Here is an 18,932-nt window from a genome sequence, read left to right as displayed (position 1 = left end):
ACGCAGGACGTGTAGCTTATGGGGTGGCGGCTTGTGGTTGGAGCCGGGGCACTGGCCCGTGGGTGCTGGTTGCTCCTGGCCGAGGCCCCTCTCCTGGTGGTGTACTCACTCACAGTGTGTGGCTCTCGGCTTGGGACCTGTGGCCTCGTGTTTTCCTCCAGTGCCGTATCTCGTGGCCCTTGTTTCATGTCGTGCTTGTATTGGCGTTTATGGCGTCTTAGAATCCAACCCTATATTGCCATAAATTTCTGAAGACATTGTCTACCCCGTCCCTGTTCTCCTCTGAGTAACGTAGGTACGACTGCATGTGTTCAAGTATGCGATGTGGAATTATGTTGTTCTGCCTGATAAGAGGTCATTTTGGTGCCTTCAGGTACATAACGCGGGAAATAAACTTGGTAGACGTTGCGATATGTGCTCCAATTATGAGAAACAGTTACAAGGGATTCAGATTCAGGAGGCTGAGACCAGAGACCAGGTGAGTTTCTTTTGGCATGCCAAACTGCTGATGTTGTCCTTCTCACCGGAGGCACAGAAATAATGGCTTCTTCCCTCCCATTTGCTTGGTGAAGTATATCTGTGTGAAATACGAAATAAGCCGGTTTGTGCAGCGTCAGCTGCATCCCTGGGGGGCACACCAGGACCTTCCCTTCTGTCCCTTCTGTCTGGGCTTGGTTAGCTCGTCTAGCACCATGCAGGCCGGCTCTGCTCTCGCAGGGCCAGGAGCACCGGGGCATCGGATCTCGCTGCCTGCTCTTCCTGCCCGCGGCCGCCGGCCACGTGGTCAGGAGCGTGCGCCTGTGCACAGTGCTCCCCCACGCGGGGCCTCACGGACGGGAGGGGTACTGTTGCAGCAGCTGACTGGGCAAAGCTTAGTTGAATATCATCTTAACCATTATTTAGAGTCTTCATTGCTTATTGCCTACTTCTTGTCAGAAATCTGTTGAACTGATTGAGGTTAGTTTTCAGGAGCACAGAAATTAAGATTTGGTAGATTTTGTATGCAGAGATTGACAGGTACCTTTCCAAATATAGTGTCTAATGATGGATTCCTTGAGAACATTTAGGGAATGTGGAATTTCAGGAGAGTAGGCTTGTGAACGGATATAGAAGGAAAATTTTTTTTTATATTTCCGAATTGTTATTTGATTATTGTAGAGATTGTTCCCTTAGTTCCCTTAAAATAAAGTAAGCAGATTAGAATGATGGCTTAATATTTTCAAATGCCATTGGCTTTCATTTCCTCCGTATGTACTAGTTTCTGTAGATGCTGGAAACATAAATATCTAGAGGTGCAGGGGGGCGTGTATAGCCTCACTGTGCGCTCAGGGAAGGCAGCGCTTGAGCTAGGTTCGTTTTAGAGCTGGAATAAAAATCAGGAGAAGTGGGAAAGGGTGTTCAAGGACAGGAAAGGTGCGCGAAGGAGCAGTTATGAAGGGGACCGCTGTGTTCTGGAAGCACGAGTCGCGCATGGGCTGGGCGGGGGGCCTGGGAGGGGGCAGAGCGCTAGAGGGGGAGGCCGGCGTGAGACCACTGAGGGAGCGGCGCTGTGGACGGCGTTTGGGCTCTGCCCTGAAGACTGTGGGACACGTTTAGAAGCTCCAAGTAGGGAAATAATATGATTTGACTTCTGTTTTAGAGAAAATCATAGTGTTAGTGTGGGTTGCAGATTGGAGGCCGAGGATAGCCCAGACTAAGGGGGCGGTGCCCCGGCCCGCAGGACCAGGCAGAAGAGCAGACCTTCTCGGAGGAGGTAACGTACGTGAGAAGGGGTTTGTTAACCGTAGAGCACGGCTCCGGCCCCGAATGAGGTCATTCGTTCTGAATTGACCGATCAGGAAGAAGAAAGGTGAGGTTTTTAACATTTCTGGAGCTAGGGCTTTTTTTTTCCATGAACGAAAGAATCCTCAGGAACTTGTCCCGATTGGCATTTACAATTGCGCAGGTGAAGAAACTGCAGGCGATGCTGAGGCAGGCGAACGAGCAGCTGGAGGGGACGGCGAGAGAACGGCTGGAGCTGGAGGGCGCTCTGAGTCGCAGCGCCCAGGACGCCGGCCACCAGGTACGCGGGGCCGGGGCACCCCCACGCCGCCCGCCCGGACGCCCACGCGGCCCAGAGCCGGCGGCTCTGCAGTCACAGCCCTGTCTCTCCCCCGGGCCTGCCCGGCAGCTCTGTTTTCCCTCAGGGAGTAAAGATCTCTTCCGGATCTGTGCCTGCTGTCGGCCTCACAGATCTTTGAGGAGTAACTTCGTAAACGACTGCGTAACGGATGTCAGCAAGCTCTCATTTTTGTTTTCAGTAGGTTTTTCTGCTGCACACAAAAAACTTCCCAACAGGAGTGATACTTTTTAAGTTCCCCTGGACTTATTAAATGTATGACAGAGAAAACTCAGACCTGCAGGACAGACCCGGCACACCAGCACTCCCCTCCGCGTCCCCGTCAGGACCGCATGGCAGGGCGTGAGCCCGCGTGCCAGGCCCGCCCCTCCCTGGCTTCTGACCCCATCAGCTGAGTCCGCGTGTGTCGTCTGGTCTTCCTCATGCGGCGTCGTGAGGCTCTTCTCACCCGACGCTGGGGCGCTGGCTGCTTCCCCGTGCTTGTCGTGCGCCTGAACCGTGTGCGGATCTGTCAGTCTGTCCATCCTGACATATGCGGAGTAATTCTGCTGTGAAGTTTCCGGATGGGTCTTGTGGCACGTGCCGTGCCCGGGTCGGGGTGTTCAGAGCGCACTCCGTGCATAACTGGGTAACAAGCCAGACAGTGTCCACAGCGGTCGTCCACATGTACACTCCCACTAGCACGCACGGGGGGTCCCTGTGGGCCCATCGTCCTGGTAGCTGGTTGTGGTGCTTCACGGAGGCTTCGTTTGCATTTCCCTGAAGACCACCCGGGTTACGTGGCTATCTGTGTGTGTGTGTGTGTCCTCTCAAGTCTTATGCTGATTTTCTATTGGATTGTCTAGTCTTTGTTTTATTTATCTGTTTTTGGTTCTTTTTCTGATTTGTGAGAAGCTCTTTATACAATTGTACTAGAGCCTTTTGGTGACTTGTGTGGCACACGTCTGCTCATCAGTATTTTATGTTTTCATTATTTTAATGGTGCCTTTTCATGAACAGAAGTTCTTGACTTTCATGTAGTCAAATTTATCCATCTTTTCTTTATGATTGGTGATTTTTGTTCCGTTTTTTAAAAGAATATTTACTTGGGGCGCCTGGGTTGCGCAGTCAGTTGAGCATCCAACTCTTGATCTCGGCTCAGGTCCTGACCTCAGGGTCGTGGGACTGAGCCCCACGTTGGGCTCTGAGCTCAGTGGGGAGTCTGTTTGAGATTCTTTCCCTCCCTCTTCCTCCCCCTCTGTTCCTCTCCCTGCTCATGTGCTTGTGCTCACTCACTCTCTAAATAATAAAAATCTTAAAAAAGAATATTTTCTTACCCTGGTGTTAAAAAGATGTTTTTATATATTTTTGTAGAAGCTTCATTGTTTGTAGTCACATTTATATCTAAAAATCCATCTAGAACTGACTTTGCTCTAGAGGCTGTATAGACAAGGGTGAAGTTTTATTTTTCTGTATGGAGAGCCGGTTCCCGTGCCACTCAGGTTCCTACTGCTCTGCAAGGTCACCTGTGTCATTCATCAAGTGAATGTGTGGGGGGCGTCAGTTTCAGGACTCTGTTCTCTTCAACTGGTCCGTTTGTCCGTTTCTATGCCACCTTCTCTAGCCCTCGTCCCCAAGAACGCCCCCCCCCCCCCGCTCTTCCGCTTCGGGGACCCTGCCCTGGCGCTGGGATCAGAGTCTCGGTCTTCGTTGCCACGGAAGTGGGAAAGCCCCCCGTGAGCAGTCAGTTCACTCCTGGGTGAGTCGCTTCTTCCCCTGGTGACTCCCTTCTCTCAGCTGCCTGCCTTTGCTTATTTTTCAGAGTCCTGGGGTAGCTTTTGGATTTATCCAGAGTTTTTAGTTGTAATCAGGGTAGAGAAAGGCGGCTGTGGGCCTCGTCCATCTTGGAAGTCTCCACTCTCTCATATTTTTGTTTATTTAGACATCTTTTTATTTCCACCTTCATCCAAGGAGGATACTTGGCCGGCTGTGGCATCCTGAGCACTTACACTGTTCTCCTCTCGCGCTTGGAAGTTACTGGTTTGCTCTGGCTTCCCAGTTTCTCATAAGAAGTCTGCTGTCGGTCTTACTGTTGCTCCTTTAGGTAAAATGTTATTTTTTCCCCTGGCTATTTTAAAGGATGCTCTTTTTGGCTTTTGTTTTCAGCAGTTTTACTGTGCTGTACCTAGATGTATTTTTTTCATATTTCTCCTGTTTGGGATTCTCAGAGGGTTTCTTAGATTTCTGAATTGATGTCTTACATCATAATTGGAATAGTCTCAGCCATTATGTATCTTTTAAAACTTGCTTTTATTGAGATATTACGTACAGTAAAGTGCGTAAATCTCAAGTGTAAAATTGGGTGAATTTTAACATGTGAAAAAATTTACCAGGGCGATCATCACCTGGATCAAGATACAGACTTTCTGATACATCGCGCTGTGTCCTGCTGAAGGACAGAGCTGCCCGCACAGAGAGGCAGGCGGGGTTCTGACTTCGAACACTGTTTCGCTCACTCGTGAACTTCCTGTAAGTTCAGGGGAATCCTGTCACCCCATCTGGGCTATTCGATTCTTCTGTGTGTGAGGCTCCTGCATGTTGCTGGGTACATCAGTGGTTAGAGATCCCTGCTGTGTGCATTCTGTTACACGGATGTGGCATAATGCATCCAGTGCAGGTGGGGACACTTGCGTCGTTTCTAGTTTTGGCTTTTGTGCACATACATTTTCTAATGCTCCTGTGTGTGTCTTCGGTGGACATGTGGCCTCATTTCTCTGGAGCGTCCCTCAGAGTAGATTACAGGGTCTCTGCATTGGCTTACTTTTAGCTCCACTGGGTTGGCGGTATTTCTTCCAATAGTTATATATGTTACACCTGCGCATTGTGGCTACATGGCTTTTTAAGGCTCTTTTGTATTTTCTTTTTTGTCTTTATTTTCTTCAGATGTGTCTTACAGCTCACCAACTTTCTCTTCAAATGGGTCTAATCTGTTAAAACTCATCCATTGAAATTTTTAACTTAGATAATTGATTTTTTTTCTGTTTATCATTTCCTTTTGGTTACTTTCCATTGTTTCCAGTTCTCTGGTAGTTCTAAATTCTGTCTTTTAAATCTCTGGACATTTTAAAGTCTGTAATAATTCACAAATCTGGATTCATTTTAGATCTGTTTGTATTACCTGTGTTGTTTTTATTATTTCTTTTTGTTTTTATCCTTTGTGCATTTTTACTTGAGTGCTAGACATTATATGTGAAAATGTTGAAATAATATAAAGCCATTTTCTTGGGGCGCCTGGGTGATTCATTCGGTGAAGCGTCTGCCTTAGACTCAGGTCGTGATCTCAGGGTCCTGGGATCGAGTCCCGCGTCGGGCTCCCTGCTCAGCGGGAAGCCTGCTTCTCCCTCTGCCTCTGCCTCTGCCTCTCCTCCTTGCTCGTGCTCTCTCTCTCTCAAATAAATAAATAAAACTCTTAAAAAAAAAAGCCGTTTTCCTGATGAGAGGCAAGCAACTAGTGGGCCATACAATTCTGGAGCACCTTCATCCGGCCACAGGAATTGAGATTATATAAAGTTGCAAAGATCAGGTTAAAGTCTTCCCTAACCCTCTGGGGACCCAGTCCACGGTGCAGCGTGTTTCCCAGGCTCCCTTTGCACCGTGGGCCCTGGACTCTCATGTCTGCCACCCCACCCTGGGGCTCTCAGCTTCGTGGTGTCACGTGTGTTTCTCTTGGAACTGGCACGCACTTCTAGGGAAGAGCTGTTCCCGATGCCTCTTGACTCTCCACACGGCCTCCGTCTGGTCCGGGGCTCTGTGAATCTTTTTTGCCCTGTTCTCCAGTGCCTTCAAGTAGATACCGTTCATATTTTTGTCTGGTTTTCCTAATTCTCAACAGGAAGTTTGTGTCCCATGACCTGATCTGCCAGTACTGGGAGCAGAGTACTGGCAATAATCATGTTCTCAATGTCCAAACACATGGGTGTTGACTTATTTTATAATTGTTATGTATGAGTCCCCAACTCTCACAGGACCCCTCTCAGAAACATTAAAACTAAGGGAGTTGAGAGTTCAGTGACGTTAATCATGTGTTCATTGCTTTTAAGAAAATCATTTTGGAAGGAAACTAGTTCAGAGAAGATCCATTTATGCTTTACACTGTGCACTTTTTTTTTTGTGGGCAGAGTTCAAAATTTTTATTGATTTTTTTTTTTTTTTCTAAAAGCTCCTTAAAGGATAACATAAGTAGGCCATGTGGATTGACATCTGTGTCTAGAGATCCATACGGCACCGTCCGTGTACGGCAGTGCACGACCCTGGGGACCTCTGCTGCCGGCCCCATGTGACGTGAAGGGCTGAGACACAGCAGAGGCACACGCGTCTGTGGAATGAGTGATGATGGGTTACGATGAAGGAAGAAGACATCAGTTCTGGACATGAAATAAGCAGGGGATGGAAGGGTTCGTGTCAGAATCACCAGCTTCCTAACGATATTGTCTATGTGCATTTTTGTCTTTTAAGATCTCTGCACTTGTCCTAAGAGCCCAGGCGTCTGAGATCTTACTTGAAGAGTTACAGCAGGGGTTTTCCCAGGCAAAAAGGGATGTTCAGGAGCAGATGGTAAGTTAACATTTAAATTAGCATTAACCGTGTTAAATAGATTGCTTTGTGTTCGGTCGTGAGACCCTCCTTGCTATGACTGTGTCTCCCTGGCCCATTGGCCCCACTGTTCCTCTGTCTGGGGCCGAAGCAGCCTTCGTGATGGACAAACCTGTGTAAAGACCTCACTTGTTTTTTAAACCTGCCCCCCAACCAAAAAACACTCTCACCTTTAACGTACTTTACTTTTCTGATTTGGGCAACCTCAACAGAATAAACTGTTGACTAATAGTTGGTTCCAAATACAAGGCGAACATTGAAATCTCCCAAAGCCCCCGCAGGTGGAGCTTTTGAACCGTCCTTGTACTTCTCCTGACCGGCTGATTGATTGAAAGTAGCCTCATTAGCCTCACAGGCGTTGACATGTGCACCATCACCGCTGTGCCGCGGGGGGCTTCTGGAGGCTATCTGCCTTGGGAGGGACGGGGCAGACAGCTTCTGGAAGAAGAGCTGGCTGGGACCCCTGCCGAGGAGCTCCCCAGACTGGAGCCTCCTTCCTCACCAGGCTTGTTCCATTTGCCTGTTCTTCCTTCTCCTCGAAGCTGGAACCTGACACCTGATGACCCTTTGTAGGTGATGGCAGAGTTGGCCCTGCTGGGATGATCCCACAGAGCTTTCTCTCGTCCAGCTCCGTCAGCGACGGTGGGGGGAAAGCCTCTGGCTCTGTGGGAATGGGAATGGTTTGTTTTTGACCGGCAGCCCGTCAGCGTCTGAGTGTCTTTTGAGCTGATCCCTAAATACTAGCCCTGGTCTCTTGAGGAGCATCTCATTCTAATCATTGATCAGGGACTTCCATACCTTTTCATTGATCAGAGAATACGAAATGATAACCGTCAGTGTAAAAATCACTGCTAGATGCCGACAGAGTTTCAGTGTTTAGCTCCTTTCCCCCCTCTCCTCTCTCCCCTGCTTGCCTTGTCAAGCCCGTGTGCCTTTGCCAACACTTCCGAGTGGACTCCACTTAAAACGAATGCGTTGCACGTCACACAGAAGAAGTGTTCAGAGTAGGGTTGGGGTCCTGCCCGACCGTCTTCTTGATTTGATCTTCGAAGGTTCTTGTAGCGAGGAAGAGGGACTCCGTTTCTTTGTCCCTTCACACAGGAGCAGCTATGGCCATGCCTGGGATCTTAGCATCTCCCCAACAGTGTCTTTGGAAAAATGTCCATCTTGAGTGGCTTATGGATTGAACATTCCTAACGTCTTCAGTGAGACTTATCAGTGGTCAGTATTTGGCCACATTTTCATGTGTACTGCTGTGTTTTCTCCATCTCTTCCATCTGTGGGTGTGTGTGTGTATTTTCTGAGCCGTTAGGAAATCAGTTGCAGACTCTGTGCCACTCGGGAATATTTGTGCATGCATTTCCTGAGAACAGAGAGGTGATTCTACTCCATCCTTAAAATGTGACCATGGTCCCCAAAGTGCGTGGCTGTTTGTAGAGGTGGTTTCAGTTTTTTATTCTGATTTTTTGATGGAGGAACCAGTCAAGGGTCACATATTATTTTTGACTGTCTTGTCACTTTAGTCTCTATTAATAATCTAGAACAGTCACCCCTTTTTTTGGGGGGGGTGTTTTGTGACATTAGCATTTTTGTGGAGCCCAGACCAGCTGCCTCTTAGGATCATGTGTCTGGTTACTCCTGCGCGATTTGGTTCAGGTTAGAGGTCTGGGCGCCCACGGTACAGAGATGCAGCACGTCAGTGGGGGCTCCGAGCAGCAGGGGGGTGCTCAGTCCTGTCACTTGGTTGGGGCAGGGACACCATAGTTCCCAAGCGACCACTTTAGTGCTGCCAACAGCAGAAGTATTGAGTGAGGTTCCGTGTTTCTTTGTAGCTCTTGCTCTTTGAATGTATCCCAGCTAAGAATTTACAGTCAGCCTGCTGTGTTTCCAAAGTTACTTGAATTAACTATTTCCTTTGTGGTTATGTTGCTAGTTTGATACGTGGTGAGCTGCATTTGTTCCTGTTTGTATTACATTTTCGGATTTTCCTTTTTCTTTTTTGATTTACTTTTTTTTGGAACATGTAACATGGTTCGTAAGTCAAAACTATAAAAATGGATACATGTTCCGATTTCTTCCATACCCCCTTCCATGTATGATCATTTTAATTTATTTTTGGTTTATCCTTGTGCTTTTGTCTTTACGAAAGTAGCAACTATGTACATTTTATTCTTTCCCCCTTTTTCATGTCCCAGAGAGTGGAATGCTAACATATTGTTTGTTGTAAATGGGTTAAAAGTGAGCATAAAACACAGTTGATTCTGGTCTGAAGATAAGAGCCAGCAAAATTAACCAAAATTTATGTGTGACCTTGCATGCCTTCCAGCAGCCTTTCTGTCCTTCAGGATGCAGCGATCACCTTCTCTGGGAAATGACCTTGAGCCTCTCCCCTCAGAACCCCTGCGTCCTTTGACCCTGCTGCCCCGTTCTCTGTCCTAGCGCTTGCACTTGCCCTGGGTTGTCACTTTCCTGAGCCCTGTGAGCTTCTCCGGGCGGAGGCTCTGGCTCTTATCTCTGTGTCCCCGTGTGCAGCACAATGCCTCGTACGGCGTGGCAGCTGCTAAAGGAATGTTGGAGCAGTGAGTCGTCTACACTTATACATACATTTAAGTTAAACGATTGAGTATTAAAAATTAGCAGAAGTCAAACACTTTTGTAGAATTTTATTGTACACTCAAATTAGCGGGAATAACTTTTATATTGATTCAGATTCTCATTACCTAAAATTATACTGCACGTCTGCATGTAGAGGTAGGAGCCTGTCCCATTTTAAGAATGAGCTGCTCAGGTGTCCTGTGGGTCCTAAGCATGGATCCTCCTGATGACTTCCAGTATTTGGGGTCGTTGGGCCACTCACAGAGATCCTGAGCTGATTGTGCATATATATGTATGTTCTGTGTACACACGCACGCACGTATGAAGGAGGTGGTCTTTCGCTCTCCCTGCTTCTGGTGAATGTGTGCTGTGAGGAGACGGGTTGTTTTGCAATATGTGCTGCATTTGCTGTAAGTCCTGCTGCGCCGGCGCAGGAGATACAGAGGTATCGGGGAAGAGATTCAGTACTTTGAAGCTCTTGATGGAGACCGTGGAGAATGGGCTCAGAGGCTTGCTTCCTGCCTGCCTCCTTGAGTAGAAGAAGACTGCAGATAGAGGCGTCTCTGGGCGGCTTCTTGTCAGTCCTACAGGGCGTTATCATGCGCCCCCCGTCCTCGGCCCTCCTTTGGTTCGACCTGGGTTTTCTCTGGGGCAGCTCTCAGCAGACTGGACCCTCCTGTGTGGCTGTGATTACCGTTTGCGTTTCAGGCGGTGCTGATGCAGTCGCGGGAGCAGGTCTCAGAAGAGCTGGCGAGGTTACAGAAGGACAACGACAGTCTGCAGGGGAAGCATAACTTGCATGTGGCCCTGCAGCAAGCAGAAGACTTCGTTCTCCCAGATGCTGCGGAGGTAACTCGTTTTACCCGGGATCAAAGATGCAGACACATACATTTTCTGAAATGGCTGCCAGCCAATTCCGGTTTAAAACAGGCTTTATCGAGATAGAATTCACTTACCAAATAATTCACCCACCAAATAATTCACCCATGTAAAGTGTACAGTCCAGTGGTTTTCAGTATGTTCTCAGATGTGACCACAGTCAATTTCAGAACATGTTTATAACGTCAGAAAGAAGCCCCTTCCCCTTCCTGCTCCCCGCCGCCCTGCCGTAAGCAACTGCTCACCTCTCTTCCTCCTGTGGATCGCCCTGTTGTGGACTTCCATGGGACTGGAAGCCTACGTGTGGGTTGTGTGTGGTTCCTCCTCACAGCCGACTGTTGTCAGGGTCACGGTGCTGTAGAGCAGCGTCCGAACACCATCCCTTCTTGTGGCCACGTGGACGTTTTGTTTACCCGCCGGCCTGTGGCTGGGCATTCGGGGTGTCTCCATGTGTAAACATCCATGTGCACATTCGGGTTAGTTTGGGGGAGAGACCTCGGAGCAGAGTTGCGGGGGCCCGTGAGGATTTCTCCCGTCCTCACTGTACCTCTCACTCAGCTGACCCTGAGCGTCTTCCCGTGTGTTTACTGGCCGGTTGTCTATGTTCCTCGGAGAAGTGTCTTTTCAGATCTTCTGCTCATTTCTAAATTGGGTTATTTATTTTTTATTGTGGAGTTATATGGTTCTCTATATGGTCTAGATCTAAGTCCCTCACCAGAGAAACGATTTGCAGATCTTTCTCCCCATTCTGTGGATTGTCTTTTTCATTGCCTTGATGGTGCCCTTTGAAGCACAAAAGCTCTGAACTTTGAGAAAGTCTAGTTTATGTGTTTTCCCTCCTGCCACTCGCGCTCTCAGTGTGCCGAGAATCCTTGGCCGAATCGGTCCGTGAGTGACTCCGGCAGGACCAGACTGAGAGTGCACCAGAAATGAAATGTGTGAAGGGGTTGCCAGGCTTGGTTTTCTGTATCACACTGTAAAGGGTGAATGGCACCTGCCACCCTCCTGCCCTTACTTCTGTGACACGTCGGGTCACTTCTGTTCCTCTGTCATGGGGTGAATCTGGGCTGTGAAACCACCAGCTTCCCAGAGACGTTCCTGACCGTCTCCCATCCGTGTACTGGCTGGGCCTGAGATCAGACGGATCTGGCGCATTCACATCTCCTGGCCCTCCCCACCCTCGTGTTGCCCCATCATCAAATCCTTCAACATCAGCAAACCGCATCTGAGGCTAAACCTAAGGAGACTAAACAGTATAGGCAAGGAAGAGACTTCTTTGAGCAGTTTTCAAAATAAAATAGAGGTTACTTGTGAGATCTTTCAGTTTTTTAAAAAATATTATAGTTAATTATCTAAAAATCAACATTACAGAAATTTACAGTTTTGTAACAGTTTTCCCTGGTCCTGTCCCTGCAGATCCGACCTCTGCAATTTGGACCTCATTCTTTTTTTATTCCTGAATACATATTAACATCACTACTGGTTTTTGCTTTAATTTGCTCATGGGGCCACGCTGCTGACTTGCCACGAGCACCCCGTCTCTGCCCCTGCCCTCCCAACCCCGTGTCTCGGCGCAGGCCGCTGGTGCTCCCCTCTGTGACCTGGTGGCTGATCTCGGCAGAGGGAGTTGAGAGTTCGAGTGCTGCCAGCACGGCCACCTTCTGACGAGCGGTTCTCTGCAGGCGTGGGATCCTCGTTCCCCGGCTCCTAGACTGAATTCCTGGGCTGACCACACTTCCTAGAATGCTTGAAGGATGCCGCCAGTCGGCCTTGAGGCCTGACCCCTAGACCTGCTCCCGAGTCAGTCTTCGGAGGCTTTCCTTACCACGGTTTTCTCATGGCTCTTTTTTTTGCTGTTACTGATTTTACATACACCTGGTAGTTCCCTACGAAGCCCAGCGTTTACCTTAGAGGTGCTTTAGGATAGGATTGGATTTTTTTTAAAGAAGACAACCAAAATTTAGGGAAATAAATAGGATTTAAACTAGAAAAACGGGATCACCTTGGCAGGCCGCTCTTTGCCCCGGCCTCTGGCCCAGCTAGCACTTCGCTTGTGGCCGACGTTAGCAAATGCCAGTGTGTGAGGAGGTACGCTTCGTGCTCCGATTGCACGCCTGCTTCGCGCGGAGCGTACGCCTTCTGGGTCCTCACCCCTAGCAGCCCCAGATTTCACGGCAGATTGTGGGAGCCGCGAAGCCCTTCACAGTGATTCCCACACGGCAAGTCCCTTAACGTTTTTCTTTTCTGCTTACGAGCCAGTTTTGAGGGAGAGACGTGCAGTCCAACCGCACATTTCGGGCTGGAAAGGTCTTATTTCCGCGCCACGCTGAACGTCATCGCGGGGAGCCCTGAGGAGCTGGCGCTCCGTCTTAGGTTCCGCACCGTTTAAAATCCGCGAGTCTGGCGGCGGAAAATGTCGGGGGGCTCTCATGGCCTCTGCCGCCACAAACCCGGTGCGCCCTGGCTTCTCGGGTGCAGGCGCTGCGGGAGCTGGTCCTCAAATACCGAGAGAGCATCGTGCACGTGCGGACCGCGGCCGAGCACACGGAGGAGAAGCTGAAGGCCGAGATCCTGTTCCTGAAGGAGCAGATCCAGGCGGAGCAGTGCTTAAAAGAGAACCTCGAGGAGACCCTGCAGCTGGAGATAGAAAACTGCAAGGAGGAGCTCGGTGAGCGCGCGGCCGAGCTGCGTGGCGGAGTGCAGGGTCCCGGGGAGGTGGGCGGGGCCGGGGAGGAGTGGGCGGGGACGCGGGCTGTGGGCGGGGCCGGGAGGAGTGGGCGGGGACGCGGGTCGTGGGTGGGGGCCGATTTTGGGGTCATAAACAGTACTGTCTGGTTTTGGAATGTGGAAGACAGAAAATGGGTAGGGGCGGTCTAGGGAAAAATGAAGGGCTTTTCCGATGTTCTGATACATCCAGAGTAAATTCAGATTTAATTGGGACTTAAAAACGACAAAAATCCCCTATTTCGGGGAGTGGCGCTGGCTGCTCCTGGCAGGACCCCGCAGTGTCCCCAGAGCCCTGCTGGGCTGCCCCCCCACCGCCCGAGTTCGACGTGGTGCAGGACGCACTTGCCGCGTGGCCTCGCCCGTCCTTGAGCTCCGTGCTGCTGCAGGCGGGCTGGGGGTACTTGGGAAAGGGGCGCTGGTTTCCCGCGCTCAGTGTCTGACTGCTTCTTCATCCTTTGAGATCGAGCTTATGGTAGGAAGGGGTGTAAACGAAGAGAGCTCCAATGCAGAATAATCAGCGAATACTGACACTTCTCTTTCCCTTCCAGCTTCCATTTCTAGCCTAAAAGCTGAACTAGAGAGAATAAAAGTAGAAAAGGGACAGGTGAGTCTCCTGCGGGTCGCGCTAGTTCCATCCACAGCTGGGAGTTGTTCCTGGAAGACAGGCCCCGTCCCGCCCTCCGGGAGCGTCTGCCTGCTGCCCGGGCGCGGCGTTTGCCGGGCCTGCTCCGTGCGCCGGGTGCCCGCTGTGGTGGGGGGACAGGCAGGCGGGGTCTCTTACAAACGGGAGGGGATGTTTCTTGCTGGCTTGGGGTCCTCTTGACATCAACACTGCTGCCAACCGACCCCGTGACCTGCGCCCCCCCCGGCCGCGCCCTTTGTCCCACAGGCCCGGCCGTCCGAGCCCCCCGTTCACACCGTGTTTTCTCGCTGTCCGTGGCTTCCGCGGGGCGGCCGTCTTTCCTTGTAAAGCTGTTCGTCTCTTCTCGCGGCCTCCACACGCCCGCGGGCATGGGCTCTGTCCGTCTGCCCCGGGCTGCCGAGGCCCCGGCTGAGCCGCACCGCGTGTCCGTCCGTGTGCCCGTCCGCTGCCCCTTCCCCGTGCCCCTCGCCCTCAGCTGTGACGGCCTCACGCCCGCCCTCCACACGACCGCCTTCAGTGTCCCGGCTCCTCGCTGCGCGCCCTCCCCTCGCTCCCGGCCCGCTCTTGCTCCTGCAGGGAAGGGATGGCCTGCGTCCGCCGGCTGCTCTGTCGCCGCCCCCTCCCGGTCGTCGGCCCGCAGCTGTCCCCTCCTGATCTCTTCTCCGCAAACGTGCTGGGGTCCCCGGTGGCACTGCACGGCCTCCGGTCCCTCCACAGCCCCGCACAGTCTGGCCACCCAGGCAGACATCACCCGCTCCGGAGCGCGCCCCCTCTTGTCCACGTGCACCCCCCATCTGGGCTCAGACGTCAGTGCTCGCCCCGCGTACCGCACCAGCCTGATGTCTTTCTCTGCCTCCAACACGCACCCCTTCCAGTTCCTCTTCGTACTGAAGCCCAGGTGGTCCTTCAGAATTACTAGGTCACAAACACGACTGTCGCTGTCAAACCCCGTGCTCCCGACGTCCCCCGGGTGGAGCCCGTTTTCCCGGCCCGGGGCCTCTCCTGCATCTGCCTGCACAGCCTGGTGCGGCCGGGACTCACCCCAGTCCCGAGAGCCACGCGCTCCCCCGCTCAAGTATCTTCCTGCCTTCTCCCCTTACCACCCTCTCCTTCCCCTGGAGAGTTTTCTGTCAGGGGTCAGTGTCACGTCAGCTTTTCTGGCAGAATTAAACGCTGCTTCTCCGTGTTCACATGCCGTCGGTCCTGCAGCACACGTCTGTCTCCTGACTGCTCCGTCCCTGGGTCTCGGGACCTAGTAGGGACCTGATGGATGTCTGATGAAAGAAAGAGGGGGTCTTGAAGCCTGACCTGCAGGCGCACAGCGATGACAGGGTGGGGACAGGGTGGGGACAGCGTGGCCGCGGGCGTCCAGGGCCTGGGGCTGCTTCTCAGGCCCCAGGCACTTTCTCAGCTCGGCTTTCCCTTCCTTTCACAGCTGGAGGCCACCCTGGGAGAGAAGTCTCAGCAGCTCGAGGGCCTCCAGGAGATGAAAATCACTTTGGAGGAACAGTTAAAGAGAGAGGCTGCTGCTAAGGTGATATTTTTATTGGTAATTTAATAAAAGTAGCGCTAAGCACACGGGGTCGCATGCTGCCTGTGTAGGAGAGGACGTGGCGGCTTGGAGCAGCGTCCCCCGAGGGCTGGCGGGCTGGCCGCGGGCGGGGGTGGGGGGGAGGACCTTGTGAGAGTCAGCTCACCCCGCACGGCCCGAAGCAGTGCTCGCTCTCAGCCGCCGTGGGCCCCGTCCCCCCAGTACGTGCGGCCCGAGGTCAGCCCAGTGAGGAGCAGCCTGCGCGAGGCTGACTGCGGGGCCTGGTTCCGAGAACGGGTCCCCGCGAGCCGTGTGCGCAGACTGACGGATAAAGACACTGCATCCGTGTTCCTGGACCGTTCTGTGTCCTAAGGTTCCCGCGCGCTCCTACTGAAGGGTTTCCTTGCCGGGTGGACTGGGAGTTGCGGGGGCCGCCCGGGGCAGAGGCTGGCCTGTCGCCGTTGCTGCGGTAGCTCCAGTCGTAGCCCCGCAAATGCTGACGAATCGTGGTCCCGGGGCCGCTGGGGGTGAGCTGAGCAGTGGGTGGCTTTGTACTCGCACCATTTCAGGAGGACGCCAGCGGGCCGCTCAGGCAGCCGTGCCCGGGGAGGCGCTGGATTCCGCGCGGCTGTCGTCGCGGAGACGCAGAGCTCGGCTTCCCGGGCCTGTGGCTCCGGGGCCCTGCTCCTCACCGGAAGCTGTCTTGTAGGCGACTGTGGAGCAGCTAATGTTCGAAGAGAAGAACAAAGCTCAGAGGCTGCAGACGGAGCTCGATGTCAGTGAGCAAGTCCAGAGAGACTTCGTGAAGCTTTCTCAGACCCTTCAGGTGAGGACAGGACCCTTCCAGCCAGGCTGCTGCCTGCGCTGGGTTCCTCTCCTGGGTCCTGCTGGCCGCAGCACCGCCTTCCCTCCGCTCAGCGCCCCCTGAGCCACCGCCCCGCACCCCTCCCTTCGAGGCCCAGCCTAGGCCCAGCCTAGCGGGGTCCTCCCCGCAGAGCCTTATCGCCCCCCTGCCCGGCTGTGGTGCGCCTGCTGCCCTGGCCCTTGACGGACGCCTGTGGGGACATTCAGGAGGTGGTGCAGAACCCTCCAAGCTCCGGGTTCGATTTCCCCGAACTCAGCTGTGGAATCTGCGGGGTCGGGGGTCGTCCATGCCGCGGTCGCAGCACTTAGCCTGGGCCTGTCGCACAGCAGCCCCTGGGGAGCGAATTGCTCTTTGGTTTTTTTTTAAAGATTTTATTTATTTGAGAGAATGAGAATGAGAGAGAGAGAGAGAGCGCGCACATGAGAGGGGGGAGGGTCAGAGGGAGAAGCAGACCCCCCGCTGAGCAGGGAGCCCGATGCGGGACTCGATCCCGGGACTCCAGGGTCATGACCTGAGCCGAAGGCAGTCGCTCAACCGACTGAGCCGCCCAGGCGCCTGCGAATTGCTCTTTGACGGGCCCCGTGTCTGCCAGACCGACCCAGCTCGGGAAAATCCGGGCCCGAGGCGCACGCACTTGACTCCGTGTCACTTCCCAGGTGCAGCTGGAGCGGATCCGGCAGGCGGGCTCCCTGGAGCGGATCCGGGCGATCCTCAACGACACCAAGCTGACGGACATCAACCAGCTCCCCGAGACATGACACCCGAGCAGGACGCCGGCCTGCACCCTGGGTTTTTAACTCCTCTTAGAGCAACATTAATTATTTAACTCTTAACCGAAGAAGCCACAAGAAAGGGAGCCCGGAGCGATGCTTGCTTCCGGTGGGAGAGGACGCTGCGGCGTGGGAGACGTGCACGCAAGGACTTTCCCGTGGGGACAGACGGACACACTGGACTCGGGGGGGGGGTGGGGTCCGCTCGGTGACGGAGGAAGTGCTGCTTTATCCGTTTTCCTGCCTTTAAAGCAACATCCCAATCGTGTTTGGAATTACATTTTCTGTTCCTAGATATTGGAAGAGAGCCTTTCCTGTTTCTGTTGTCTCGAGTTCACCAGTAACCGTGTTCAGCTAGCAGACAGAGGTGTAGTGTGCTGTATGAGTATTTTATATTAAAATATGAAGTTCGCGAGCAGGCCATCGGCTAGGGAGTGTATTGCTCAGCTCAGTGCATTTTCTTTCTTTTTTACCATTTTATCTTGCGTGGGAGGACCTTCAATGCGACCGAGACTTGCCTGAGACCTACAGGACGGAGGTGACACCACCGATGCAGGCGCCGAATCAGTTGTGGGACTGAGTGTGGCGGGGCGCCCTGCATTGGAAGCCGAGGCTCAAGGAAAAGCACAAGAGACCGCGGAAGCACTTTTCTGCCCCCCTCCCCGGACGCGCTCTGCGGGCCCACAGGTACCAGGGTTAAGCCGAACGGGCACGTCTGCTCTTTTGAAAAACTGTTTTAGTTTAGTTATTGGATCAGTGGAGAAAATAATATTAATAAAACAAGCTATGTCTGACATCTAGTATAAGCTTCTAAATCTGCTTATTTCCACCTCGAGTCCATGGGCCTGTGCGCCTTGTTTCTGATCATCCCAGACAGATGCCTAGTTTGTTTCCCTTTTCTGACCTCGGTGTGGCGTGCATACGGCCCGTGGGGGCCCCTGGGAAAGGCCGTTCGGGTCGCCACCAGGCTAGAGCGCTGCTGGCCACGTCTGTGAGGTCAGACCCCTCCCCTCTGTGTAGAAGGCTCGGTGAGCATGAGGTGCCGGGCGCCCTCGCGCGTCAGGAAGCACAGGGACCGTGCTCTGCTCACTGGCGGCCGGCTGGGGCCCCGCGCGCAGATGCGTCCTCAGGTGACCCTCGTGCTTGGTGCCGCGCAGCGGGAGTGAGTGGATGACGGAGACTCTGGCTCAGCCACCGTCAACTTAGGGTTCGGAGTGGGTGGTCTTGCTGGATGGGGCTAGCCCAAAAAATCTGTCCCCCGAGGACAAGAGGAGGTCTACACCCCTCATTCCTTGGGCCCCTGGTGCAGTTCTGTCATAATTATGAATTTAACAGTAAATACTAATTATGGAAATAGTGCTCTAGGTTCACCACACATGAAACGTGTTAATATTGGTTTAAACTCTCTCCATAAAACAAGTGCTACTTGGTTTAGAGAAAGGAACCTGTATCCTCACTGAGTTAGAGTTTCATTATGTGCACGACGAGCCACAGGCAGATTTCAGAGGACTGCAGCCGGCTCACAACCTTCCTGAATGGCCTCCATCTGCTCCCTGGGAATGCCAGCACCTCGCAGACCGTTTCCTCCCTCCGCAACCAACGGCGGTCCGCGGCGGCGGCCAACTGGGGGAGCCCGGCCACGAACATGCTAGAGGAACCTCAGCGGAGACTCCTGGTTCTGCTCAGTCTTTCTGGTGTGAAACCGCAGTGACGCTACCCATGGAGGAAGCACTTCTTGAAACCGGGTTGTGTGTGTGACAGGAAGCGGTCGAGAAGGTGGGGTTCTGCCCCCGCAAAGGACAGGTCGGCTGGGTTCCCCGAGCATCCGTGTGCTGGCATGGCTGCCCCACCCCCTCACCTGGAACCTCCTTCCCTTCTGGCTCTTCCGCGGCGGTCACAGCTGCCGTCCACCTTCTAGAACTCACACCGGCGGGTGCGAGAGATGACCTAACGCTGAGGACAGACCCACACCCGGAGAGGCTGCTCTCATGCTGAGGCCCGACCCACCCGGCACCCGTCGGGCACTGCTCGCAGCCGGCGCCGCTCTGGAGGGTGGTCCTGCCTGTCAGTCGCCCCTGCCCGGCTCTGAGCGGGCCTTGGGGGTGACCGTGTGACTGCACTCGAACATGTGTCTTCGAGAAAGTGGTGTTAATCAGCCGCTGCCTCGTTCA

The 18,932-nt window shown here is 53.1% G+C and overlaps 1 protein-coding gene across 6 annotated transcripts in view; it reads left to right on the top strand.

The window, feature by feature from the left end:
* The window catches only part of RABEP1 (rabaptin, RAB GTPase binding effector protein 1), a 100,313-nt gene extending 82,751 nt beyond the window's left edge, over positions 1 to 17,562 (top strand). For 5 of the 6 annotated variants that reach the window (XM_027625030.1, XM_027625029.1, XM_027625026.1 and 2 more), the window contains 9 exons: positions 374 to 478; positions 1,946 to 2,062; positions 6,614 to 6,712; positions 10,055 to 10,195; positions 12,704 to 12,893; positions 13,501 to 13,556; positions 15,031 to 15,129; positions 15,836 to 15,952; positions 16,648 to 17,559. In XM_027625030.1, coding sequence (XP_027480831.1) covers positions 374 to 478; positions 1,946 to 2,062; positions 6,614 to 6,712; positions 10,055 to 10,195; positions 12,704 to 12,893; positions 13,501 to 13,556; positions 15,031 to 15,129; positions 15,836 to 15,952; positions 16,648 to 16,749 — 1,026 coding nt within the window. In that variant the 3' untranslated portion in view covers positions 16,750 to 17,559. Of the gene's footprint in view, positions 1 to 373; positions 479 to 1,945; positions 2,063 to 6,613; positions 6,713 to 10,054; positions 10,196 to 12,703; positions 12,894 to 13,500; positions 13,557 to 15,030; positions 15,130 to 15,835; positions 15,953 to 16,647 lie in introns of all 6 variants that reach the window. The other variant, XM_027625025.1, reaches the window with a different exon arrangement.
* Positions 17,563 to 18,932: the final 1,370 nt, after the last annotated feature.

This window comes from Zalophus californianus, chromosome 16 (genome assembly GCF_009762305.2).
Source record: "Zalophus californianus isolate mZalCal1 chromosome 16, mZalCal1.pri.v2, whole genome shotgun sequence".
Taxonomy (NCBI): domain Eukaryota; kingdom Metazoa; phylum Chordata; class Mammalia; order Carnivora; family Otariidae; genus Zalophus; species Zalophus californianus.
Note: the sequence above shows the minus strand (reverse complement) of the source record. Positions and strands in the feature narration are given on the sequence as shown.